Here is a 27,437-nt window from a genome sequence, read left to right as displayed (position 1 = left end):
AAGTCCCGGTGCCTCCTTGTCAACAGCTGCCACGGGGCGCTCTTACACTTTCGCATTCTTTAAGGGAACACTAAATAAAGGAGGGTGTTCTTACTGCAAGTGCCAAATGCGGCGCGTCCTGGGACCAATCGAGCTGCAGACCGCAGCTTTTAGCCCTTGTAAAGGCGTTGCTGGGATGTAGTACAGGAGGGGTTTGCTGGGATGGGTCGTCAGGCATGGTTGAGCGTAGCGTACGGCATCGAAGTTCCAGGATGGACGTTGTAGGCCGAGACACCGTCCACCACTTGTAAAGGCGTTTATTAGTCATCGGCGTTTGGTACCGACCGCTAGAGCGGGGCACGGACTACCAGCACGAGCGGCATTCACGAGCAAAACCACTGGAGAGGTCGACGCACTTTATCGTTCCAATCCTTGTCTACACCCTGAAGGAAGTTCTTAGGGTACACAATAGGAAAAATGAAAATTAACTTTTATTGAGCTACACCCGTGTCACACGAACTACTTTAAGATAAGGGAGTGCGAGACTACCTATGGAGGTCGACCTCAAGGAAGTTGTGGTAGTGCCGCATGGCCAATAACATCTTTTTTTAAAATTTTTTTCGAAGCCGCCAGAGGCGCGTTCAGCGATGTATGGTTTTTCTAGAAGTGCAAGAATGGAACGTCTAATTACGCTCGTAGCTATTATAATTAACGCTCCTTCCATAAAAGAATATTATTCAATATATTTAACGCGAAAAACAAACGCGTCGTTAAAGTTCAGATTGCGCTCGCTAAACATTAGCAGTGCTGACAGCGACGTCATAGCCACCTCGTGCTATCTTTGTTTTGCTTTACGGCGTGGCGAGTTGGCTCTGCGTTCTGCGCTGCTCGAACCGTTGCAAACTATACTAAAGGAGGCAACATTTCGTGCACGGTGACCTCGTGAGCTTTCCTTTTATTTTGCGTACTGTGTCGGTGTCAGCCGTGTGTGACCGCACCGGCCACTCACTGCACGACTTGCACGACAAAGGCTGCGTTTACACGTACTCGCTCCTGACGAGTCTGGACGACGACGGCACACAGCGTCGAGCCGAGGCACCGAGGTGTTGGAACTGGGCTGCATGCCGTCTGCAACAGCTCTGTTTAGTGGGTCTCATCTCTACGACGAGGTTGCACTGCACAGTGCCTTCTGTCGGTCTTGTGCCGACACTATTCCGGCTGCCGACGCCTAAATCGTGACGTCACAGTGGTCCCGTGCAAATCTCGAAGTGGGCGGGCCCGACCCTTTACATGCATGCTGCAGACGGGTCGGGCTGTATGAACCCACCCGATTCAGTCGGGCCGACTGAGCCCGACTCGACGCTTGTTCTGCCCAACCGGCTAGTGTTTACACGGACTCGACGGGCATATTCCAGCCCGACAAGCCGACACCACCCGCTTCCGTCGGCTTCACTTGTAAAGGCCCCGAAAGACGAAGAAAACATGGCGCCAAGCGGCCTAGGTGCCGAGTAATTTGGCAGCAGTAAGTATAACTGTTGTTCAGTAGTGCTTGAACTTTTGTGTCATTTCGCTCAATTCACTCATCAGGTTTAATACAAACAATAATTAAGTGTTCAGTTTTACAACAAAAACCAGTAGGAGCACGAGAGTATTCCCTTCAGTCGCAGTGGGAATTCGCGCCCTCCCTTGACCGAACGCTCCGCGGAAGGGCTGCCGTGTGAAACCGAGTGCACCTGCCTCGAGGTAGACGGTGTTCAAAGGAGTTTCCGGGTGCCCGTGTGACAAGGGCGGTACTCTCCTTCTAGGAGGCCAAAAATATCTGCTCTTGCCGTGAGAGCGCGCCTGGTCGCCGAGAGAACGACGCGTGAAGACTGGTGGCGACGCCTCCGCGGAGCTTCCGCACCGGCTCTCCGTGACGTCATAGATTGTGACGCCATCTGCTCGGGGCCTAGCTAGCTTTGTATCGTCAAAGGTAGACTGCACTGTTTGCAAATGTTTCAATAACTTTTGCTGTGCCATAACGGCTAAAATAGAAAAAGATATGCATTGAAATCTGTGACGTAGTGACGCTGGAGTTCTGACGCGAGTTTAGAGAAAAAAAAGAATGACTTTAGCTTCATTTTCGTTCTTCTGGTAGGTGCTCTGAGGGGCCAACCTTTTTCAAACCGGGTATTTAGGTGTGCCCTGAACCTCGTTACGTATGTCCTCTTGCTCCATCCAGTTGGGGTCCTTAGTAATATGGATTCGGGACTAGCCATCGAGTATTGAAATGCTTTCGCAGTCTGAGCTAAATTATAACAGTATATAAAAGGGACACCAAAGGCAAACAGCACATACGTTTGTACTATTGAATGACCTGTCTAGCGTTTTTCAATGAACTCCTATGTTGTAGCTCAATGGGGAGCCCACTATTCGAAGTGCATAACGTGCAGTGGTTTCGTTGGTAAACGAGCAGACACATTTTAAGCAGAATTTTTGGGTTCGCGTTCTGTCATTAAAACTCGTACGCATGGCCGTAACATGGATTACTGGACGCGATCCTGGCAGTTGCATTCGTCACCGTCATTACGGCGTGACAAAACGATTCCGTCTTTCTGGAATAAAACGATGCTCGTTTCCGTCGATGTGACCGGCACGTCGATGTTCCCATTGCCGCCACAATCCAGACAGATGATCCGAGACGGTACCTTCGAAGTATTCTTTCGTACCCTTGTGCTCGGAGCCCAGCGCCACGTAGCCACTGAGCCATCGCGGTGGTTGGGACACGCGACGTTCGACGGCTGCAACGTGTTTGGCGATGGTCAGAATTCGAGTCAGTTGCGTATAACTGTATATCTGCTGCGCTGGCTGTCTCCCTCCGCGTGTGCTACTGTATACTGCAGTTTGGCCGTCCTAATTTGCCCTTCTCGCACAATGTTCTGGCAGCGCGCTCACACGGGCCAAAAGTAGGTTCGTGTCCGCCAAAAGTAGGTTGGTGGCCGTGGGAGCCTGTTAATGCACACACGCCGGTCGAGACGACACATCGACAGTCTGCGGCGAGTCCCCGTCGTGACCAAGCGCGACGCAGCTATAGAACCGAACCGGTATGCTTTCCGCAGGATCCGTGCGGGCAGAAAGAGCGCGGAGGCATCGCTTGCTGGCCGAGGCGCTGCGTAGGACCCAGCTGGTGTGAAGCCTTGCTGCGAGCGCGATAAATACGACGTCGAGATGAACGCCGTGCTAACAGCCGCTGTTATCTCCTCGCGATTTGTGGCGCCGAGGTGGAGGAGCGTGTGCAGCCGGATTACCGAGTCTTTGGCGAGGGATGCATTGGCACTCACTAATCAGACATAGCGAACGTTCGTTCGTCCTCCTCCTCGTCGTTTTTCTTTTCTTTTTTTTTATCCTTGCGACGATTTGTCGAGGAGAATACGCGGTCTATATACGCAGAGGGCGACCGCCGACACACCGGCGCGCTGAACAGTTTGGCGCGTCCCCGTGGTCTGGCGTTCTGGTTTCCGATTGTGTCTCCGTGCAAGGAGATCTTTAACAGAGAGGGGGTGAAAATCGGATAAAGTGCAGCACAGTAATCGTCTCTCAGCAGAGGACACTTCAACTGCGCTGTACAGGGGCGAAAGGGAATGAAAAGCTGTAGTGAGGAGAGGTGCGGTCAGAGGCGATCAGTGAGGCCTTCGGCGAAGGCTGCAGGAGCGCGCGGAAGAGCCGTCTCTGTGAGGAGTTACAGCCCGAAGGGTACAGGAGGTGGCCCATCGTGCAGCCAGACTGCTGTACGCAGCGCGCTTTCCCGCCATCTTCCGGTGTTGGCCTTTTTTCACGCCACGGAAGGCATCGTTGCGACACTCGGGGCGCCCCTCATGCGCCGCTCTCGTCAAGTGCCTCGTCGCGCCGCCATTAGCATTGTGGTCACGCGGCGCCGGAAAGAAGTCGGGCGCCGCCGTGGGGGGGAGGCAGGCTGCTGCTCCACGTCGGCATAATTCTGTGCACGAGGCCTAGAAGGGTAGGTGCGCAGTGGTCGCCACGTGGGGGATATACGGTAGTCGCGGTGTCGGGGTCTTCTTGTGACCGTGGAATTTCCGGCCCACAGCTCTTCTCTGCCCACTTGGTCGGGCACGGTTGTCCATTCTTACCGGAAACGCCCCGTTCTATTAGAGTGCTCGCACAACCTTCGACATATGGAACGATGCCCGCCCGGGTAACCGTTCAGTAATGGTAACCTGAATGAGATGTCTCAATGGGAAAGTTTCCTCGGTAAAGACAAAAAATGTGGAATATACTCCGCGTTGAACGCTGATGACGTATGCCTACTATTGAGCGGACGACGTAGCCATTTCGTGGGACTGCGCTTCTCTCGTAGCTTGTACTGCGACTCGCTCGTGGGACGTTTCGCGGTGCGCTTTAAAGACCGAGGCTCTCGCCACGCGTCGCAACAAGGACGCTAACGGGCGGCAAAGGTTGATTTATTTATCGATTCGTTGACGCACGGGCTTTTCCGCGTCCGAAACCAGCTCACGAGGAGAGTGGAGATACTCCGTCAGGATGAGGTCAGACCCGAAGACCTGACCGAAGCACAGTTGCACAACAGAGAACAGCACATAAGAATAGACGCACTTGCAAAGCTCGGTGTTGTTGCATTCGAACCCCTTCTTCCGGGAGTCGAACCCGTGGCCTCATGCTCAGCAGCAGATCGAACGCGCTCAGTTACTGTGCGCGTTCTAGGTTTCTGGTACGTTCTGAAGTAGAAATAAATTTCACTCGCCAAAATCAGGAAAAATAAAAAGAAAAACAACGATTGGCGTTTGGAGGACCCTAAGCGCTCCTTGTTCACAAAAACAGCGAAATTGCGCAGTCCTCGCTTATGCGCTGCGAAGATGACGCAGTGAGCGTGGGCAGGTAGCTGGTGGATTGCCCCGTATCCCGTTGATCACGTGTTGTGTTGTCTCCGGGTGTAGAATGATTCGAGCGGTGCAAGCTTGTATTTTTCCCCGCCGATGATAGCTGCTGCGCCCCAGTTGACGACGTGGTCTACCTTCTCGTGATTATCAGCTAGCGCATTCGATGCGGTGTTTGCTTTTGTCATGTCGTGCTGCAGCTGCTGCTTTCCTAATACTACCCGACTCACCGATGTCGATTGCGTCACAGTCTTTACAAGAAATCTTGTAAGAAACGCCTTGACAAAGGTCACTTTCGATGGGGTCACCCACCACGCGCACTGGCCGCGAAACCTCCTGGAGGGAAAATATCCTGCCCGCTGCCTCGGCACGTGCACACGGGATAGCAGCGCGTTCTTTTTTTCTTCTTTAAGGCCGCATGACGGACAGGTGCTGAGGACCGACGTTTCTGTTGGGTCAGTAGGGGGCGAAGAGAACCATTAGTGCTCAAGTCCTGTCTTATAAAGCTCAGTTACTGGACTTGGGCCCGGTCGAAAAGTGCTCAGACTATATACTGACCGTTCATGTCCGATTGGGGGGCCTTGACTGGAAATCGAGGTACCTCCCAGTATGCTAGGGCTTGCCACACAAGCTTCTGGCAAGCCTTTTGTCTGTACGCTCACTAAGAACGATCAGAAACAGCAATGAAACCATTTTTCTCTTCTTCTTCCACGGCAAACTGGATACTTGTGTCGATGGATTTCAAGTGCTCCAAAAGTCGTGCGACGTCACTGCGGCGAATTACGCGAAAGCAATCGTCGATGTAGCGAACAAAAATCCCGGGGGCCGTATCGAAAGATACCAGTGCCGAGCCGTAGTAAATGGTCGCCACCTAGCGGCCGCGCCGAGAAACAGCCGATCCGGGTCGTGGCCTCCGCGATCGGCTCCGTTGGCGCGCCGCCGGAGCTGATCGCGGAGGCCACGTCCGGGTTCAGGCTTGAAGCGGAAGAGGGTGTCGTGTGTGCGGACTGCCTCGTCGTGATGCTGCCGCGAACTAGGCCGAAAATGAAAGAGATAAGGACGTCGAAATACTTCTGTACTGCGTGTCATCGCGGTGGTAAGACGGCAGCGTATGATTTCGTATTTTCGCGAAAGATGCAGACGGCGCGCATCGGAGATCCACTTCGATAAAAAACTTCCGCATTGCAAAAAGGTGACCGATACGCTACCGCCTTGTTCGAAACCGGGACGACTTCTTTCTTTCCATCGAGTAGAGCATTGCTTTATTTTTGCTTGTTTTAAATATCGTGATGGCGTTTCAAATTGCAGAGTCTACTTTGTTCAGGCAGGCGCTTTGATGAATTAGGACTGCGTGCTTGAGTTTCATTTGGTTTTGTTCGCTTCCAGTTTAGGTGTATTGTTACTAATGCTCTAAGCAGCAGGAATATTCTCGCTAACGTGCTGTTGTCTGCATGCATGGCCGGTAGCAGGAATGATAACTACCTCGAAATGTCACAAGTTGATCACGACGCGTGTTATGCCGCGAGGTGACGTATCGTTTTCGTACCATGCTTTAGTTTAGCGTCACAAGCAGAATATGCTGTTTTCTAATTCAATGCGGTGAGTTGTCAGTTTATTTCCTAGCGATAAATTTAGAAGCAGCCGCAAACAGCGCTATAGTTCCATCTTTGTAGCGTTCGACTTGCGCGCAGCACCGCTAGTTTGCTTTCCGACACTGTGCACACAGGAAAATTTCATTACAACTGGTTCAGGTCGTTTCCAAGTCATGTATCTACGCTAATACAACTAAAGAAAACCCTCGTTAAATTTTGGAAGCCTGCTGGAAGAAAGTCAACTTGGTCCGACTGGTTGTTATTCACCACTCAAGTTTCACCGGATTTGAGGATTCCTATGGGCGGCGGGTGTTCCCAAGCCCGGGCCCTGCAAGCTCTTGACACTGCGTACTGCGGGCACGAATAAGCACCAGTCATCCGACGCAGACGACCTCATCCCACGTATCAGCTAAATTTAAGAAGAAGGTGCACCCCGACTCACAAATAGCACTTTCGTTTGTTTTCGTACCGAGACACACTGACCGTGTAACCTTAGTTAGTAGCCTCGTTCTATCAGTGCAGAATATCCGTGCATGTCTTCTGAAAGCACAACAGCCTCTCTATTGCGGGATGCTATATGTGATACACTGCAACACGAAGGCGGAGTTCCTTATGAACGTCGAACGCAGTCAAGTGTCGCACCTGTAGCAGTGAAGCAAGGCCGCGAACAAGTGCTTCCACCTTTCGTAGAGGCTCGCTGCGCACAAAAACTTCCTTTTTTTTTTTAACCTCCGCCTCGCCTGAAAGGCTCTTTGGCTTTAAAAAAAGAACTGATGCGGCTCGCTTGGCAGGACGGACGTTTGCACGCATAACGCAACTGTTTCCTCGATTTCGTCCTTCAAATTCATGAGACCGACCCAAACAAGGTGATGGGCGGCAAAGATCCTGTCGGCTTCCACGAAACACCTCGATTCCACGCCACAAAGGAGTAACGTGACCACAGCGCCAAGCGAAAGAGCCGCCGTGAACCTGGATGCCGTAGCCATCCTAGTTTATTTGGACAGTGTTGCCAGCACAAGTGGCGGATTCTGCAGTTGCCAATAGCTTCTAGCAGAAGGTTAGCGCAAACCACATAGGACGTAGCACCCGTGGCCGTTCCATAGACGTGTTCTTCCGAAAGAGTTGTTCAACACAACGTGGATGTTGCGTAATGAAACGTCCAGGATACGGCACAGGTCTTCCTGTCCATGACTGTGCGGAAAGGCAGTGTGTGATCACATTCTAAAACGTTTTTGCAGCATTTCACGGCAAGTTCGACCAGGACACGCGTGGACACCTGGATTTTACATCAAATGAGACCATTGCGTGATCATTGTCGACGGTTGCATCCGTTCAGTTTTCGGCAAAATGCTGCGAGTCCTTCGTAAACGTCAAAGTTCTTCCTACTAGAGGACGAAGCACGTTTTCAAGGTATCCGGACAGGCGGCGAACGCGTAAAATCCACTATAGGACGCATAGGTAAATCTGACGTGTGTACCTTCGGCAAGCCGTACAAGGCGGTGGCAGAGCTTTTGTGGCAGCGTAGCCGGTGGTCAATGTGTTTTTGCTCACGAGGCACAAAAACGAATACACCGGTGAGCAACTTCGGCAGATGTGCGCCTACCTTCCGAGCAGGGTCCCTGTTCACTTCCACGTACGTCGACCCACCTTGAAGAAGTGAATCCATATTGTAGACGTGGTCAGTGCGGTTGAGGACGACCGCATTTCTCTTGTCGGCATGCAGAATCGCGATGCGACTGTTACTTTGTAACCGTTATAAAACCTGCCTTTCGCAAGAAGGCTGGGTGACCGCCTTTGAATTTGACAGCGTCGAAGGAGCACCAGTTACCGGTGTGCGTGCTTCCTCCTGCAGGTGCGGGTCCACTTAGCGCAGAGCATGTTCCACAGCGCAGATCACTCGTTCTGCGTCGGGAGCGTCGAGTGTGTTGAAATTTAAGCCACGGTGAGCTAGGCGACGACAGCTTTTATACACATCCTCTTTTTTTTTTTTTTTTTTTCGGAGCAGCAGCAGCATGTCTGGTGAGAAGCAACGTGAAGCGTTTATCTAGTGACATTTCATCCAGTGTCTTTGGTCTTGAACTTTCTACATTGTGATTTTGGCGGGTGCTCATGTCTGCTTAGGTATGTATTGCCTTCGCCAGACGGTATTCCGTCGAGCTCTCGGCTGTATGCGTCGTTACGTTCATTGAACTCCCAGTAAGATGCGTGCAGCCGACTTGACCCTCAAAAAATCCCGTGCGCGCCGGTGTCGCCTGAAGCATTGCCATGCCGTGGCGTATACCTGCCAGCTTTTACGATTTTTCATTTGCGAATAATTTAAGGCAATACCAATTTAAAAAGCGGAGAGAAATAGTCGTTGAGCGACTTAAAAAAAATTGGCCCATCTTTCGTGCCCTCTGATTAACCGGTGTAACCGCGCGTCAGCGACATCAGCTGTTCATCAGTCTGCGATTCTTTAATAAACATGGAGCACGTTGAATAATTTTTAGTATGTTAAAACTAATTTTAGTGTTTTTTCTTTTGCCTCGCGCTGTAGCTTTCTCCTTTTGCTTTTTTCTTTTAATTATAAGGAAGTAGTATGTCTGCCGTGGCGTATTACGCCTCGCCTGCGCACTGTCTGGTCTAACGTATCGCTGCCGTCATCGTGAGAAGCGCGTTTCCGGGATCCACGGCACTGCACGGAACTATCGGTGCACCGCATGTGCAGCGACCGCGCGCGTGGGCTGCATCCCCTCGGCCACGTCTTTCCCGCCGTTCGTAACGGGTTATCGCCGATGCCTTGCCTCGCTACTGCTGCTGCGTACGGGCGCTCTGCGGTGTGGTGCGTCGGGGCTCTTGTTTGCCGGTGGCACGACGGCGGGGTATGTGCGACTGCGCAGGAACGGGCTCGTTCTGAAGGGAGCGCGAACGTGTCCGCTCACCGCGTCGCTCTTTCTGCGGTACACTGGTGGCCGGCCGTGGCTCGTATGGGTCGCTTTTGCGCGGAGAACGTAAATTGAGTTCAACGGGCTGGCGGACTTTTGGGTACGGCTGACGACTCGATTCCGATTAAAGTGGCGCAATTTTATGTAGGATTTTTAAGAGCAATGATTATTTTTCATCGCCCCCCCCCCCCGCTTTTTTCTTGTTCAATTCTAATTGTTGTTTCCACTCTTGTTGGGAGAGTAACTTTTTATAGCTGGTGTAATACCATTGTTTTTTTTTTGTTTGAGCGCCAATGACCTATAACAACGTTTAAATACATATAAGAAAAAATTATAAATGCGAAACTTCGCAACATACGGCTCACCCACCTGGCAACTTAACGTGGCAGACTCCTCACTGACCATTTTCCGTTGGTAGACGGCTATCGGAAAGAGGGCGAAAAAAAAATTATCACAGAGAGTCTACGAATGCAAATGTATTTGAGCAATGTGAAATTCGTCACGCGTCGCTCGCTGCGCACGTTCCCCCCCCCCTCCCCCATTTTTTTCTTTTTATTGTCGTGTCCACGAGACTTTCACGAATTTCAGTGTTCACACGTTGGCAGGTGTGCCGTATTATTTTCGGCAACTGTTTTCTACCCAGCAACGCGGAAGCGCTTCTTCAACACTTTCGGCCTCGTGTCCACACCCGGGGAAGGGTCCGCGCAGGCCCCCACTCAATTGTTCTGCGTGCCTCGTCCTTGACGCCGCTGATGCATACACACCGGCCGACGTTAGCGCGCTGTCGCAAACCTCGTTAGCGCAGTGCGCCCTCCGTGGCTGGGTCGACCGAGGCTCTCAAGTGACGGTCACTGATGGACCACGCGCGTGCCTGCAGCGTGAGTGTACTCGAAGGGTTAAAGAAGAAACGCTTTAAAGAAGCAAGTTAACACTAACGACAGAAAAAGAATTACCTGTATTAGGAAATTACCTCTCTACAACACCGAAAAAAGCCCGTCTTTGTCGCGAGAAATAGGTCTGGTATTAAGAGGAAGCTTTAGCTCGGAACCAAATACGATGCCACCCATTCAAATACATGCAAAACGCAGAAACGCTTTTCTGAAATAACCACTTGGCCGATTTTAATCAAATGTATTGCACTTGAGAGAAAACGTCCAATTCCAGTGACTGTTGGAAGCGGAATATAGATTTAAGGCTTACGTTCTTTAAAAGAAATTTTCAAAAAATTGATAACCTTGAAAAAAATAGAAGCACGAAGCTTACACATTTGTAGCTCTGCAGGCAGTGGTGTAATTAAACATACAATAAGAGCGTATCCGCTATAATACCTCAGTGCGTCGGCAGGGTAACCGCACCACGTGTCCCGGGTACACGACGTCTGCACCAACAGCACCTTCTTGGTGCAGTACTTGTGTTCCGTCGGCGTTCTGTTGGAATCGACACCGTGCATTTATTGCGATCAGCAGTTTTCCTACCTAAGGCTCCTGGATTTGCATTTAAAAAAGCGTATACAGGGACTTCGTTCCTGCTGGCACGGTTGCCGGTCGGCGGCCGGCGACACATGTTGGCCGCCCCTGGTGACCGTCTGACCTCCCGCTGGCACAGCAGCGTCTGACTCACCGCCGTCGGTCGACCCGTCTGCCGGATTCGATCCGCAATCGTCGCCAGTACGGCGCCAGCTTGCCGCTACGCACCCGTCCCTGTCGAGGCAGTGGAGCAAAAGCATTGGTTTCGCCACCGCGCTTGCTGTAAGAAAAGCAGCAACCCCCCGAACGGGGACCGCCCCCCTTTCGATCGATACACGGGGACGTCACTGGCGACCGCAGCGCCGCCGCCGCTACTGGGCGACGCCATTTTTGCCGGCGTGCAGACGAAACCACCGGCGAAATCGCAGACGTCGTGTCTTCTGCTGGTCCACTGCTGCCGCGCGGTCGGCCACGCTGCTTCGCGAGTGCGTGACCTCGTGCATTTTCTTCCGTGTTTTTTTTTTGTTTTTTTAATGCTTTTATTGCCGGCACGTTGCCCCTGTATCTTCTTGTGCGCTCGGTGATGACGGGTTTGCGATGAGAAGCCGCCGGGCAACCTCCTTCGTGGACTGCTACGCGGCCCGTCGGTTGAGGTGCCCCGCGGCCACCGTCCGCTGCTGTCCGTGCACCACGCTTTCCTCCCACCGTGTGATGCGTCCGCAGCGATGTCTCAAGCCATGAAGGAGTACAGGCTGTGAGTTACCCTGCCCGGATTTTTTGTGCCACCTTCCTTCCTTACGTGTGCACCCCGTGGTTTCAGGTGGACTCCCTTCGCTCTGTCTCGAAGGACACTCCCGCCTGAAGTGTTCTGTCAGTACCGGTGATCGTTGTTTGGGGTGTTAGTTGGGAACTGAGCTGCTCTGTCAATGAAAAACATCCGGAAAAGGGCGTTGACAGCTGCGTCATCTTTAATCGAAACTCTGAGATGGCGAAGGGAGAGGCAGGTGGTCGCCCACAGCGATAGTACAGTTGGGCCTGGGAAGTTTAGAGGGCCTAAGTTTTTTCTTTTTTTTTTTTAAAGATTCAGGGAGGCGATCGCAAAAGGGTTTGGTTGCGAATTCAGCGAAGAATCTGTTGTCACCGTTCCCTGGGCGTCACGGTGATGTTGGGTTAGTGTGTACATGTGCGCTGACAAGCGCATCGAACTTGATGAAATCTTTATCGTTGTAACTCGTTTTTATGTGCTGGTTTGAGCGCGAAGCCCTTTAGGTCGACTTCGAACTTCTGTCCGCGATAATTAAATGATGATCTGGTCGGAATTCCGTGGTGTTTTTTTAGCTCTGCTTGCTGACTCACGTGGTGTGCGTGGACAGCGTACGCGAGCAAATCGGGTCAACGACAGTACCCTCTGAAGTAACGGCAGTGTGGTCGTGGCATGTCGCGGGTTTTATTCCTTGGCTGCGTTGTCCACATTCCGGCGACGGCTGAACACAAACACTAGTGTCGAGCATTGTGTGCACGGGGTGTCAGCATCGTGGAAAGCCTGGGATTTTCAGGGATCACTTGTGGAAAATTCAGCGGAAGGATAGCAAATTGCCACTCCGAATCAATGAAATTAAGGAAAGGAATGAAAAAAAAGTGGTTATTGCAAGCTAGTGGTATGTCGGAAGGAAGCGACGTTTTCAACTGAACCTATAAAATGCTCAAATAAATGTCTACTTTCTTCGTCTTGTGAATGCGAGCCGGGCCGGGTTGTTTGAATATCGTGAAACGCAAGGCACACACAAATCTTATAACGCATCGTACATGACTTGCATTTAACTGCTAGTAGTGTAAAACTATGAGCCGGTATAGTAACTTGGCAAGCAATAAGCAGCCATTGTTTTCCTTGCGTCTGAATCTCCGCTGTCATAGAGTGCCAGGGAATTTTTATTAAAAAATCGAGTAAAACCTGAAAAAGAAAACGAGGAATTTCAAAATGTCAACGTAGTAGACATACTGGCGCACGTTAAAGAACTCCAGGCAGTCAAAATTGGGCCGGCACCCTCCACTACATCCAGTGTCTGAAAACCCCCGTGATGCTTTGGTACGTTAAATCCAATCAACATCGACACGTACCAACAGTAGGGGCCCATGAATGGGCTCTTAGTATACAGGAGAGTGCATTGCTTTTATTTATTTTGTGCTCGGCTCCCTTTTTAAATTAATGCCAGACGTGTAGGTAGAACGGCAATTTTACGCGAAAGGGCGATAAATGCTCGTCCATCGTATCACTTGGTCAGAGACCCTGGCAAAGGCTGCGCGGACTCGCCGAAAGAACTCTATATCTAGGGGAGGATTGAGTGCGGATACTTTGTGTCACCAGAGAAGTTGTGTGGTTAGCGACGCTAGGCAGGACGCTTGTCACCAGAGAAGTTGTGTGGTTAGCGACGCTAGGCAGGACGCTTTTGTTCGGGTGGGGCCTTGCTTCGTTGGTTATGCGGACGGTTTTCGGCCGTGCCCATCGACTTGCGGCGGGCTTTCAAAGGATACGCTACACAAAGGCGCACAAGAATTCTGGTTCACGTTGGCCGAAGCAGATTGCGTGGTCGTGGTCAGAAACAGCCGTTAGAGGGACTGCACATGCTTAAATTACATCCATAAAGTTGTGCTTTTCTCCGACATTTACCCTCTATATCCCCTGTACGTGTGTCCTCAAAAGTTGAGTGGTGTCATGACGCGCTCTTGCGCGCGGTGGCCGGGCGTGTCTGTAGCCGCAACTACAGTGTACTAGATAGGGGCTGTACCGCAACAGCACCGTATGGGAGGATTTGGCGCAGGAAGGCCCCTGCCCCCAGCGCAGAAAACCGGGATTTACTGCGACGTCGAGAAGGGATGAAGCCTTTACGAGTGGATGGGGTCTTCGTCCCGCCTAGGGAACGGATGATCCTACAACGAGGGGGAAAAAGAAAACGAGAGTAAACCAAGTCGCACTGTTCCCCCCTGAAGCCCCGTCGCCGTGATCGTCCCCAAGGTCGAAGGCTCGCTTCGTCGCGTTGACTGCTCGCGTGCGTCGCGTACCTTGTTTGCGGGCGTACAGTTGCCACGGCAACAGCGACTCGATCGCCCGTCAGCACGCACACGCATTCGAGAGCAGTGCGTCAGCCGGCGCTCACGTCAAACCGTTTCCGTTGTGCGCACTTTACGAAGAGGGTTGTTGGTAGCGGTGGCAGGGCTGGGCCGCTTCTCCAAGCTCCTATCGATTGTGAAGGGGGCCTTTTTCCGTCTCTGTAGCTTTGTGTCCGGCTGGCCGATGTTGGGCAACTCTGCAAGGTCGATTGCGACGTGTTCGTTCCCTCGCGCGGGTTCGTCGTCGCGTGTAACGGTGGCACGCAACTCGGGAGTTTGTACCGAACGCGCACTGTGTGTTTCGAAAGCGACGCGCACGGAGCCGGAACGGCCGATGTACGTGACGCTTTGGAGCAAAGACTGGTGGGTGAAAGCGGTGTTGATGGCCGGTGCCTCCGCGACACTTGGTGAGCGTCGTCTCAAGTGGGCCACTGAAGGCAACGGCGTCGTCACCCGATAGCCGTGGTTGAAAATTGCCAGTCTGCGGTGCCAAGAACGACACCACGAGAACGACAGGCGGGCTGCACCGCGTGGCGTCGTGCGTTCCGACGGTGACTGTCAGGGCTCAGCCGTTCCTTTATCAGCAACAAAGAAAGAAAAACCGGGCAGCACTGTGCTCTAAGAGGGCCAAAGACTGAGCATGGCCAGTTTTGGGAACGTTTACTCAGCCAACGAGGCTCAGGCCGCAAAGTATGAAAATACTACTCTGTATTCCGTGACGCGACATTCACGTACCTGCGCTGTGGTTTCGGCGCGAAATCTAATAAATTGAACTCTGGTTTTCATTTTGTATTCAGATAATCTCCTTAATATCCCGAAATTAACGACTGTAGAGTTCTCAAAGAATGCTTTCTCAGTCTAAACTGGTTTAGTGTTTCCCTATATTGTGTCAGGCGTTTGCTTGCCACGAGGCGAGGTGGACATTCTGCTAATTTGTCTGAAGAGCACGGCTGTGGATCGCTTGGATTCCGCCTAGGAATTAACTGAATTGCGAGAAACCTGTTCGGAATCCGCCGGCGAAATATGCGTCCCTTCAGCAAACGTGCACTCTCTGGCAGATGATTACACCCGCTGGGACCTCTGTCGCACTGTAATCGCTCCCAGTACCGGCTAGGGCTCGACAGGGAAGGCGCAGCTCTCACTCGCCCAAATCACCGCGTGTGTCCCGCGGGCAGTGGAACGGAGTCCGACGTGAGGTGCCGTCACCCGTGCAGTGGTCTCAAGTGTTTCGACGAATACTTTCGCTCGCGTCAACTCGACGTGAGCGGGTCGACTCGAGAGGCAAGCCGAGCCGGACCGAAGCGACGGTGCTCATTACTTGCCAGGCGTGTCGAGCGAGTCGGCCCATCCGGAGGAGCTGACCGCTTGCAAGCTGACTGCTCGACGGCTACGCCCGAGCCTGGTGGTGGTTTGCACGAACCTGCCTACAATATGTCGGTCCGACGAGCCGACTCGACTTTCTCGGGCTTACGTAAACTTTGCCGTGCGACGTAGACTTGGGCGGGATAGCAAGGTGCACCACCAAAAACGTTCATGCGACGTTTTTTCGAATTTCAATACGCTGGGCAGAATAGATCCCGGCCGCATTCCGATGGGGCTGGAAAGAAGCTCGTGTACCGTGCATTGGGTGCGAACCCCGGGTGGTCGTATTTAATCTGGAGTTCCCCTCTATGGCGTGCCTCGTAACCAGGTCGAGGTTTTGGCATGTAAAGCTTCAGAATTGATTAGTTTTTTTCCCCCAATAGCTGCTGCTCTGTGTTATCTCTCTCTCTCTCTCTCTCTCTCTCTCTCTCTCGTAATCTGTTTTACCATGTTAGCCCTTTGACGCGGTAAATGGGCAGTGGAAGGAGATGGGGGGAAAGTGGAGGCTTTATGAGAGCTCCATCTGGTAGTGAGTGAGAGAGGAGAGAAAGAAGGTGCCTCCTGCAGTGTGAGAAGAAGGCGGACAGGCCTTGGCCTTTCATCGGGACCCAGACCCAGCCCCACTTAATAACGGTGCCCGTCGATCCCACTGGCTCGGCGCTTCCTCCTCTGCTCCCTCTTGGCGCTGGCCTCGCAAGCGTCCCCCACCCTCACGGGCCCGTCGATTACGGTCGCTCATTACCACCGCCTGACGACATTCGAGCGCTCGCACGGACGGGCGGGGGCCACCCTCGCCTGCGAAATGTCGTCGGCTCTTTCTCTCTTCTTTTTTTCTTCCTTTCTTTCTTTCTCCTTTTTTTTTTCTCCTGCACCCCTCTAGACACTGGGCCGTTGAAGTTTTAGCGTACGCACAGCTGTGAACGTTTAATTTTGCCCTTTTTGTCGCGTGCGTTCGGGCTCGGGTGTGTGGCGGGTAGTGAGCGCGGTGGACCCACTCAACCGCGTTGTGCGCTCGCCGCTCGGATATTCCTTTACGTTTGCTGTCTTGTGATCGTTTTGTTCCACTCGCTCGTGTTTGAGGTCGATTGACGGACGAATCTGATACCCTCGAGTATTGGCGACCCGGAGATCGGAGAGCTTATGGATGACGAACGCTGCTCGCTACACCACATAAAGAAAGAGTAAAAAAGAAAATCGATCCCCTCGGTATTTCTCATTGTATTCTAGGGCCAAGCATAGAGCAAGGCACTTCAAAGAGAGAAACGACGACAAGCGCGTTTTCTTCTTTTACTTCTTCGTCCAGTGTCTGTAACTGAAATACAATGTCCAAAAGACAGCATAAGCTCGCCCCAAACTTTCACTTCACTTTTTATAGTACTGCAGCACATTAACTGTCACCTCGACAGCACTTCATTATGACTTAATATATAGTTCTGTGGAAACCCTCAAGGTGGAGACAAGTAATTTATAAAGGGAAAATCGGACATCCACCCGTTCGTAGCAATTGCTACAAAGGAAACCCATACTGGTTCCTCGAAAGAAAAGTTTCAAAGTTGAAGAAAAATTTGTCCTGGTCCGGGTCTCGAATTCGGGACCACCGCCCTTCCGGGGCAGCTGCTCTACCATCTGAGCTTACCATATGAGCACTCCGTTATATTGGAAGGCGTACACAATGTTTGTTCAATTAGTACACTTTGTAGGTAGGGCCAATGCTCTTGAGAGCACCTACACTGTATCTCACTAGCGCCGTGCATTGTAGGGAAAGGTGTGGGCCTCCTACATTGTTCACCACCGCTCCCTTTTGGCACGAGTTAAAGGTCACGGAAACGCTACTGTGTGGATTGGGTGGGCGCTCGTCTGTTTCTTTGGACATGCAGCCAGCTCTCATGCCCGATTAGCTTAAATGATTTGTAGTTTTCACTGCACTGCAGGGCGTTGGCGAGGCAAAGTAGAGTACGACTATAGCATTGATGGGGGCCAGCTGGTACGTATCATACTCTAAACGGCACGAAAGGATGGGACCATTAAAAACAGTGCTTTGTCATCTGTGGTTTGCTTGTCCCATCCTTCTGCGCTTTGTAGACTCCAGTAAAGTAAGGCTACGGTGATGTTCAAAGAGCAGAGGCCAATAATCTTGATTTTTGGCACCTGTTCTCTAATGCTACAACGATTCTGATGCTTTGCTTAAGAACAGCTTGCGAGGAGGGCATGGGTATGCTGGAATTCTTTTTTTTTTTTTCAGAACACTCGGTAGTTTCCCAACTGGTATTAATGTCTGCAGAAGATCTGATGTTGGTGTATCATGCTTTCGTGTTGCGTTCAACTGCATGCTTGGATGAACTGAGGCACAGTGCAACACAGAAGGTAATGCAGTTTATTCACGCACTGTCCGTGGTCTTATAAACCGTGCCACTGATGTGGTTGCCAGACAATACATGTTTCTCCTTTTTTTACCTGTTTATTTACGTACACATGTATTAACGAGGTTCATAAGTGCAGATTTGCAAACACTTGTCAAGTCACATGACAGAAGTTGGTGTCGTATGTCAGCTGTGAAGGGGCCTGATGTTGTGTTGACTGTCGTGGTTCCATTATAAGTGCAAGCGTTAGGTTGCTGGTGCTGCTGCTGCTGGACGCGGCTGCCACAGGGGTGGGCGTGATAGGTGATGGGTATGGGTTTCCTTTGTAGCAATTGCTACGAATGGGTGGATGTCTGATTTCCCCCTTATTCATAGGGTGACATTACTTTACCGCAGAGTCGATGGTCGTCGTAGCTTCTGAAACAATGAATATGGTATCAGGTTGGCTTGCGACCTTGCATTTACTTTGAGCTGCCACTGTGCAGAAGAACCTTGTGTGTGAGCAGTTATGAGCCAATCCTTTGCTGTGGTAGCACAAAGGCTGCCACGTTCAAAACGTTGATTGTTCAAAACTGCTGTGATTCAGCGATGCCAGCACTGACAGATTCCTCCTCAAGTTTTTCCTCTCGCCTGATGGGCTGCACCCGTTTTTGCTTGGCGCTGGCACGTTCTGTGCAGTCGGCTTCCACACAAGAGTTTAGATGCATTTTTGTTTTCCTTTGGACAACACTTGGCTAAGTGGTTATTCTTTCCGCAGTTGAGGCACATTTGTGCGGCTTTGTGCTGCTTGTCGCGGACACACTTGGCCTTTCTGATAAGCTCCACTCTTCCCACACACGGCATTGCTGCTTCACTATCTCAGCCACCTTGCACATCTGAACGGCTTGTTCTAGCTTAGGGTCAATCTCGCATAGCAACCTTGCCCGCAGCCTTTTCAGCGGTGATTCCATTGGTTATCTGATCTCTTAATATCGAATCTGTCATGGCTCCAAAGTACCATGGCAGCATGTTGGTTTTGATGACCCAAAGAAAGTGTTCAAATGGCTCATCTTTATTCTGCTTTCTTGTTCTGAATACATATCTTTCGAACATATAATTTTTTATTGGAAGGCAGTGCTGTTAAAATTTTTTGGCAACATTTCTGTACTTCTGTCAGTCCTGTCCTTCAAACTTCGATGTGTTGAACAGTTCTAGTGCCTGTTCTCCAGCCATCCACAGAAGCAGTGTAACCTTTTTTGCCATCTGGCTTACTTGGGAATCCTGTGACACGAAATTACAAGTCCTATCGCTGCTTGAACTATAACTGGTTTTTGGCAACACTGCCGGTGAAGCATAGCTTCGCGGGTAACCGCAGGCCTTCCATCGTGCTGGGGGGCGGGGCTCAAATGTATGTCAACTGTGCCATGTACTATCGTGCTTTTGTGATGCGCTCACCTGCATGCTCGCGTGGACTGAGGCACAGGGTGTAACACCTAAGATAATGCAGTTTATTCACGCGCCATGCATGGTCTTATGAACCATGCCACTGGCATGGTTGCCAGACGATACATTTGACAAAATTTAACGATGTTAGCCACGACTACCATACTGAATTGTACTTTAGCAGACATTAACAAGAAGACAATCACCTTCACTAGGGGTGTTTTTCTTGGACCTTTTAATTAAAGAAGTGTCTTTTGTAATGCTGGTTTACGTGTCACATTTTTGTTCTGAGTAATACAGAAAAGGATTGGAAAGAACCTCTACTCAGCTTTAAAAACCTATGTGGGTTGCAGCACGATTCAGTGGTAGCACAAGCAAACAAAAATGGAATGCAAGAATGAGGAGCTGGTTGGATAGTGCTGGACCTCTCAGTTTTAGCTCATGGTTACTGTTGCTGATAAGCGGCTGAGAACGGCCTGAAAGTTATAACATCTGCAGTTACTTCTGTGCTTTAAATTGTTGCCCTTCTTTCTGTAGTACGGCAGATAGTTGGGCGAGTCGGTACATCTGCTTTATTAGTGACTTGCCTATTAATGTAGCTCAGTGGAACAATTTGCAAAATTTCATAGTCTGGCTTTCTTGTGCATACGTTTGCCCTAACCAAGGTGGCAGAGTTCCTGCTAGTAGCACTTTGAAGGGGAGAGCTGCAGTTTGAAAGCTCTGAAGGTGCGAGAAACTGAGGACTGCACAGATTGTAGCATTTATCAGCCCTACCAATGCTTTATTTAAGATTCTAGTGTGAGGTCCGCAATCCTAGTTGGGTCAGATGAGGTGCACGGAAAAGTGGACTTGTAGGCCTTGCATATCATCTGTTGTCGCCATGGGAAGGGGAAGGCAGTCGATGAGGCTGAAGATTAGACAGAGAAATGGGATTAGAGAGACTGCACACGTAGATCAGTCTGCTGATTCTGGAGGGGAGTAGCTGGATATTACAGGTCGGAGGGACCTTTATCTTACAATAGACTTTGTTAAGCTGATGATGATGATGGTTTTGTGTAATACGTTCATTATGTCTTTTCCTGTTGGTGCAGTCTTTAGAAAATTGTGCTTGGTTTTGCTGGGAAGGCACATGCGCGTTCCTCGCTCAATTCTCGCTTGTTATTGTGTGTGCAGGAAGAAGATAGAGACGCTGGGCAAAATGACGGCCATGTCACAGGAAGACATCGTCAGCAACACCAAGACGGTGATCCAGGGCTTGGAGGCATTGCGCAATGAACACAACACCATTCTGTCAGGGCTGCGCAGCTCGGTGCAGGCGGTGCAGCAGTCCCAGCAGCAGCAGGACAACAAGGCCAGCCTGGTGGCCGAGGAGAAGGCCCAGCTCGTCCAGAAGTCCCTCGAGGCACTCGAACTGGGCCTGGGCGAGGCGCAGGTCATGGTGGCACTCGCATCGCACCTCCAGGTGGGTGGCAGTTGGGTTGCACCGCATGGTCAACCTGGTGTCGAGTTGCACGAAAGAGACTCGGAGTTTGTGAATAGTCATTTTTGAGACAACCGAATAGTGTCCGAAGCGAATGGAATATTGAATACTTATCGAGCAATTTTTTAATAATGAACAACTGTTTTTGCAACTAATATAATATGTTGTTCACATCCTACTCCTAGTATTCATAATGTTTGCGAGCTTCTGTCATATTTTGTGTTGTGAACCATTGTTTATTAAGAGCATAAATGGAGCATTAGGTACAAATACGCGGTTCTCACGCGGATGACTCTGCAGACAGTGCGCACAATCTTGATGTAGCCAGTAAAGCTCGGCTTCCTAAACGAAATAGGATGTTCGACTGCATAGGTTATCTTTCTGTGTTATGTCTATAATGAAATTTAGCATATTTTCTCTCCAATTTCTTTTTTTTTAATATTCAAAATCTAGTAGAAAAACATTCCGATTTGCTAATAGTGACTATTTGATTTAAATACGAAATCAAATAAGACACTAATTGATTTGTTATATGAACTTTTTGAATACAAATTCACACGCACCTAAAAAAACACTTCATTGATGTCCCTCTAGCGGGGGTGCTACTATCCTGGACACTATAAAATCTTGCCACATTGTCAAATTGCACCACTTTGGCATTTTGAGCCAATTGGACAGTACCATGTAATTTGACTGTAATTTGACTGTGTCTAGAATGCCCTCCCCACTCCCCCCATGCCCTGGGATTCTAGGATGGGTTCAAGCTCGGCCTCTGCAAGCACTGTAATTAGTGCACGCACCACTTTTCTCTGTTGAGATAACACAGCTTAGAGGTAGTGTTCCCAGTGTTTGTTCTCTCTACTGCTACCCTTGCCAGCGACACAGCTACCTCAATGTGGCAGAATTGCAATACATAGTGTTTGTTTCTGGTGCAGACTTATCGAGTTGTAATTTGGGATTCAGTTTTACAGAAATGTAGTGATCTCGCAATTTTTGTCAAAGGTCGAGACCCTAAACCAAAAGCTGGCTTCCGACAAGTGTTGGAGCTTAATTTTTTTGGTGGACTTTTATTGTGTGAAGGAAGCGTTTCGGCATTTTGCACGCATGTGAGTAGAAAAACTTGAGCTGGCCTTCAGCTAAGGCTTGTAGAGATAAGCGGGTGCCAGCGGCGCTATGCCTCAGCACGCCGTATACCGCAATTGGTGCACGCCTTCCGACCAATCGTAGTCCAGTACAAGTTCGAGGAAACAATGTACAACAACCACATGTACACTTGGAAAGCACTTCAAGCAGGCCAGCTAGGTACAGTTTACATCACTGAGGGATTCCTTGAAAAGAAGACTCTAGGTAAGAGGCTTCTCACTTACCAGGTGGAGATACGGGCAGCCACGGCAACGGCTGCGGCAGAAACGTGGTTGATTAACAATGTGCAGGAAAACGGGAGTGGCAACAGAGCCTTCCACACTTGCCGCATGCTGGTGAACAAAGGGACTCGGGCTGTGCTGGGCAAATCTCACTTGACATGCTCTGTGGTGCCGATAGTGCTTGCAATTCCTGTGCGCTGCTGCAAAAGACAGCTGCCCCTCTCTCCCTAAACCTGCTGGCTCTTGTGACTGACGCAATGTTTGCTGTGTGTGGAAATGTTGTGGAGTACAGGGATTCCCACAGGCTTTCTCTTGTAGAGTACTTGAAACATGTTTCTTTTGAAACTTGAGCAGCATGCTGGAACGCGTGCAGTGCCTCTCAAGGAATTCGGTTCCTAACGAATTCTCATAAAAGATCCAAAGGAAAAGTGAGCTTGCAGTGAGTTGTTACAGTTATTTACCCCCTGAACAAGAAAATCTTCATTTAACAGGACATAGATCTCCGCAAGTTGCTTTAATTTAGCAAAAACAAGCAACGGCGGCTGCAGGGGACACCGTGAAGTTGATAACAGGCTGATTAAAAAATACGGTTGTGGCATGATCCCAGGTATCGCCAGGGTGCCTGATTCGAATGTGGTGCTGGACACCCTGCATTGTACAGTGCACACTTCAGAGCGCAGCACATTTTGTCGTTCAAGTAGGATTTCACTTTTGGTGAGCTTGTTGCTGCGTGTGCACATCAATCGGTGAATCGTGAACATGTCTGTAGTATAGTTAGGCTACTGCAGTGCCGTGAAACATGGTGTGAGCTGCACTAGGCCAATTCCGTTTTGGCAATGCTGATTGCCGTTATCTTACCTAGCCTCAAGTAAGCCCTGTGTGTTCTTCTGTATGGAATTGGAGCTGCAAATGTCTACACGGAAACGTAGATGGTACTTCTGTGCGTTTACATGACAGTTCACAGCATATCTCGGGTCCTGCGACAAGACTCCTCGAGTAGCTTTTAAGTGTAATAATAGTTATTCTTATTTTGAGAACAGCACAAAACAAATGGAGTTTAGGGCTCAATGAATCGTATTGATTTCGAAATAACAGGTCATTATGGCATCATTGTATAAAGGAGCATGTCACTTGTGAAACTGCTGCGTCTGTATTTCTTGACCATTGCCGTTTGTTGCAAGAGTTGTGGCAAGAGAGCTGGCAAGTAACTAGAACGTGACAAATTTTACTGCTGAATAACTACTATCAGTTTTGCCATATCTGCCAGCACCACTGTCCTACAAATGGCATTGTTGCAATCGCTCGCGCTCACTCGAACTAAAACACATACACAACACCTATATTTTGTATTCATTTTTTCTGAGTGTTTCATTAGTGCATTATACCACAGTTGAGCAGTATTGTCACTACCGAGCAGCTTTCCGTGCTTTAAATGACCTGTTTTGCACCTCCTGGTGCTAATTATACTGCACTAGCGGCACGGCGCTTAGGCATGTGCCGGGGGCTGGCATCAAACAAGTGACTGTTTTCCAGAATAATGGCACCATTTTCCTGCTGGGGAGTGAATCAGTGGCAGTGCGATTTCTACCAGTGAAGCATTCGCTGCGCGACCAACGAATGAACGCTTAGAGTTTGCTAGAAAAGCTCGTCTGCTCAAGCTGCGTTCTTAGCGATATACTTGTTTTTCATACCTGATAACACCTGCTATAATAAAGTGCCGTCTGAAGTCTGCTTATGGGAAGCGAGGGCTGCTGTCCAACCTCTCCCACTTGAACGAAACCAGAGTGTGCTGTGCCCATTGATGCATTGCCAAATGGCTCGCCCGTACCCACACTCTGAAGCCAGAGGCGTGCTGTCACAGGGCAGATTGCCGTTAGTATTGCGCTGTGCTATAGCACACTTTTGCCTTGCCAGACACCTGCTATGTCGTTCTGTCAGGAGCAGCGGGAGCATGCAAGCACTGCCTGTTTGGCTGTCGGGATAATGGTAAACAGCAACTTTATGCTAGCATTGTATTACTGCAATCAAATGTGAATCAAAACTGCAACGTGAATGTGGGCTTATCCTGGCTGACGCCACAGGCTCCATTTATGACCAGGTTAAATTTCAGTCATGTTCATTTCATAGACATGAACATATAGCTTTGTAGGTTATAGCTGTTGAGGAAGCATATTTAGCAAGCCAATGTCCTTTTTAAGGTTTTTACTTTTCTTTTTCCCCACTGTGACAAATAAACTATTCAATTGAGTGTTTCCAGGACTGACACTGTCGTGACTACAGGTAATTGCACCATGGAACACTGTGCAAAATGCAATTATCACGAATTGGTCTTGTTGGCTAGTTGGAACAGGTTCATCTTGGTAGAAATTTCACTTTTGCGATGGTTATAACTAAATATTATATGCTATTCAAGTATACTTTGAAGCTATCGAAACTTTCTTAAATTGCAAATTGAACTCTTGGCATTGTCAGACCAGTTTTCTTTCCTGCTATCTAGCTGTCAAGCTATCCCATTCAAATGTAGGCCGTTCCTGTTGGCCACTGGGTATGCTCGGACTTCACGGTCGTGGTGCCAGAAGGCATGGCGTGTCCTTGGGAAAGGGCGAGATAGGCCCTCGGCTGCAGTACGCGCCTCATGCATCACACACTATGGCTATTTGCACACTTCAATATTCATCTACATGAGTTCTGCCCGAATGTTTTTCGAATTTTGGTATCACAGACGTCCTTGTTTTTTTTTTTTTGCACTTTTGGCGACTCGTCTGTCAAGTCATATCTCAGATGTAAAATTTTGCATGCTGGCTGCTCTGTATCTATGCCTCGTGAAACTAGGGCTCCTTATGCATTCAAAAATTTTGTTGCAACTGGTTTTTCATGTTAAAGCAAACTTCAGAACTGAAGCTTTGCATGTAGTGTTTCAAGCCACATGCCTTCTGTCAATGGCCGCAGGCGGTGGAAGCGGAGAAGCAGAAGCTTCGCGCCCAGGTGCGCCGCCTGTGCCAAGAGAATGCGTGGCTACGTGACGAGCTGGCCAACACGCAGCAGAAACTGCAGGCCTCGGAGCAGGCGGTTGCCCAGCTCGAGGAAGACAACAAGCAGCTGCAGTTTGTCAACTCGCTCAAAAAGTACGACGACCTGTCGGCGTCCACCACGTCCGTGGCCTCTTCCTCGGCTGCCCAGGGTGACGAGTCGCAGAAGTCTCAGAGTGAGTTGTAGTTTGTGTGGACAATGTGGCACTTCATTGAAATGCTATGCTGCTATCCAGCGCAGGTAGAAGTTTGTTAAAGAAACCACGAAGAAAAATATCATTTCTGGTGCATTAGCATATTAGCCTGCTACGATACCACAAATCCTTCACAGGTGTGTGCCAGTCTGAGCAACTAATACATAAAAGACAACGAAGCTGTGTAAGCGAGTCCTCACAGTCTTCATTGGAAATGTTAGGGGTCTGTTAGCTGACTGTTTTTAGTGATGATTCATCACCAAAGATGCCTGTGCATTCTCACCCCCGGTGCCTTGGTAATACGGTTGTTTCGGAGCTCCCACGCTGAGTGTGTTCCTGGACCATGCCATCCTCTTTCACCGCTGCAGCCATACAAACTCCTAGGTAACTTAAAACGTGGAGCCAGTTATAACATTACACGAAAAAACAAAAAATTATGGGCAGGGTTTTGCATTGTCGGTTATAACAACAACAATTAAAAACACAAAAAAACAATAACTGTGTGCTAAAGTTACAGTCTACGATCGATAATTCGGACTCCACAGGGAATAAATAAGTCCGAACTATCGAGTGTCCGAAAAAACGAATGTTACCAAAAGAGATTACTCTATTTACGTCGTAAGGCCCCTATGCAAGGAACAAGTGGTCTATACAAGGAACAAGTGGTCGTGTCAGTATATGCAAATGTCCTGGTCCTGCCCATCTGATTAGTTCTGTAGCTCTATGACCAAGGTGATCGTTTGTGATTATTTGCAAGTGGTAGCTTTGTGACCAGCTCTGCGAGTCATTGGTGTGTACGAGCCCTTTGTGAATGTTTCTCGTGAATTTTTTTGTAAAAGCTTTTGTGACATCCTCCTGTGCAGGTGAGAAACGCGAGGGTGACCCTCCCCTAGACCTGGGCTTCCCCGACGACGAGGAAAACAATCAGGACGCCCTGTCCCCACCCGGAGGGGGTGTCGGCATGGGCCCCATGGGGACCTCCGGAGGCGGGGGCTCGGCAGGTTACGAGATCCCGGCTCGGCTGAGGACGCTGCACAACCTGGTGATCCAGTATGCGTCGCAGGGGCGCTATGAAGTAGCCGTGCCCCTGTGCAAGCAAGCCCTCGAGGACCTGGAGAAGACCAGCGGCCATGACCACCCGGACGTGGCCACCATGCTCAACATCCTGGCACTTGTCTACAGGTACTGCCGGAGGGTGACTGCTCACCTGATTCTCTTGACTGGTCTCTGTTTCATACTTGGCAGTCAAATGCTGCGGAAGCTACACGAATAGAGCGGCCATAGAATTTTCACTCCGCATGTCTTGCAATGTGGTCTGCAACACTTTCTATGTAATCACTGCTTTATGTATATTACAACTACAGTGATATCTCGTTGCTATGAACTTCATGTTAAGGAGGGACTGCAAAAAATGGCCAACAAATGGATTGCCTTGCGACTGAATTTTTGGTTTCTGTAATTTTTTTCTATCTGGTCATGAAATATCTTCACGGAAAGCATGTAAAAATGCTCTAAAAATTTGTTGTATCGGCCAAAGTTTCATGGAAATTGGGAAAACAAGCCACAATATCTTTGGAACTGCGCAACTAAGCGCTGCCATCTTGGTCTGGTCAGAAAGCGCGTTTCTTCATCTTCAAATTTTCTTCTGCTTCATTTGTCTCCTCCATACAGAGACAAGTGCACAAAAGCAAATGACTGAAGGTTATTTTGAAGTTTACAATTGGCTGCGTCCGTCACGTGACTTTAGCTCACTTCCCCATTGGTCTGGTGCTTTCCTTGTAGGGGTGTCCACTTCTCTTTGCACCTTGCAAGCTCTCGACCGTCTCTGCCAATGTGGCCTCGGAGAGTGTCGAAATGGGTGCAATGCAAGCATTGTGCAAAGGGAGACATTTGTAAACAAAGGGGGAAACATTTGTAAATAATAAAGTTGTTGAAACATAACTTTCGAAGTTTTTATGGTAACAATCATAGAAACATTGCCAAAAACTTCTCCAATTTTGATCGAAATCCCTGAAGAAATAAGGAAGTTCTTTTCAGAAGCCACGTCCTCCCTGAACAATTTTTTTTCAAATTGCTAAACATGAAAAATCACCAGCTAAAAACCTATTGTTCTTATGTAACAAAATATTTTATTACTATTACAAACTTAGAACACCAAATGCTTCAAAATAACAAGTGATATATTATGTTTTTTTTTCTGTGCTACTAGCATATAAACGTAACGAACCTTTAACCCGAAATAATGCACACATTTGCATCTTGCCAAGC

At 49.5% G+C, this 27,437-nt stretch overlaps 1 protein-coding gene across 7 annotated transcripts in view; it reads left to right on the top strand.

Moving 5' to 3' along the window:
• The window catches only part of Klc (kinesin light chain), a 147,831-nt gene that overhangs the window by 48,554 nt on the left and 71,840 nt on the right, over window positions 1–27,437 (top strand). For 2 of the 7 annotated variants that reach the window (XM_055073105.2, XM_055073107.2), the window contains exons 2-4: window positions 20,276–20,564; window positions 24,896–25,151; window positions 26,033–26,351. In XM_055073105.2, coding sequence (XP_054929080.1) covers window positions 20,301–20,564; window positions 24,896–25,151; window positions 26,033–26,351 — 839 coding nt within the window. In that variant the 5' untranslated portion in view covers window positions 20,276–20,300. Of the gene's footprint in view, window positions 1–11,128; window positions 11,605–20,275; window positions 20,565–24,895; window positions 25,152–26,032; window positions 26,352–27,437 lie in introns of those variants that run through there. The other 5 variants (XM_050182190.3, XM_050182191.3, XM_055073104.2 and 2 more) reach the window with 5 other exon arrangements.

Source organism: Dermacentor andersoni, chromosome 7 (assembly GCF_023375885.2).
Source record: "Dermacentor andersoni chromosome 7, qqDerAnde1_hic_scaffold, whole genome shotgun sequence".
Taxonomy (NCBI): Eukaryota; Metazoa; Arthropoda; class Arachnida; order Ixodida; family Ixodidae; genus Dermacentor; species Dermacentor andersoni.
This window is presented reverse-complemented; position numbering and strand designations above follow the sequence as displayed.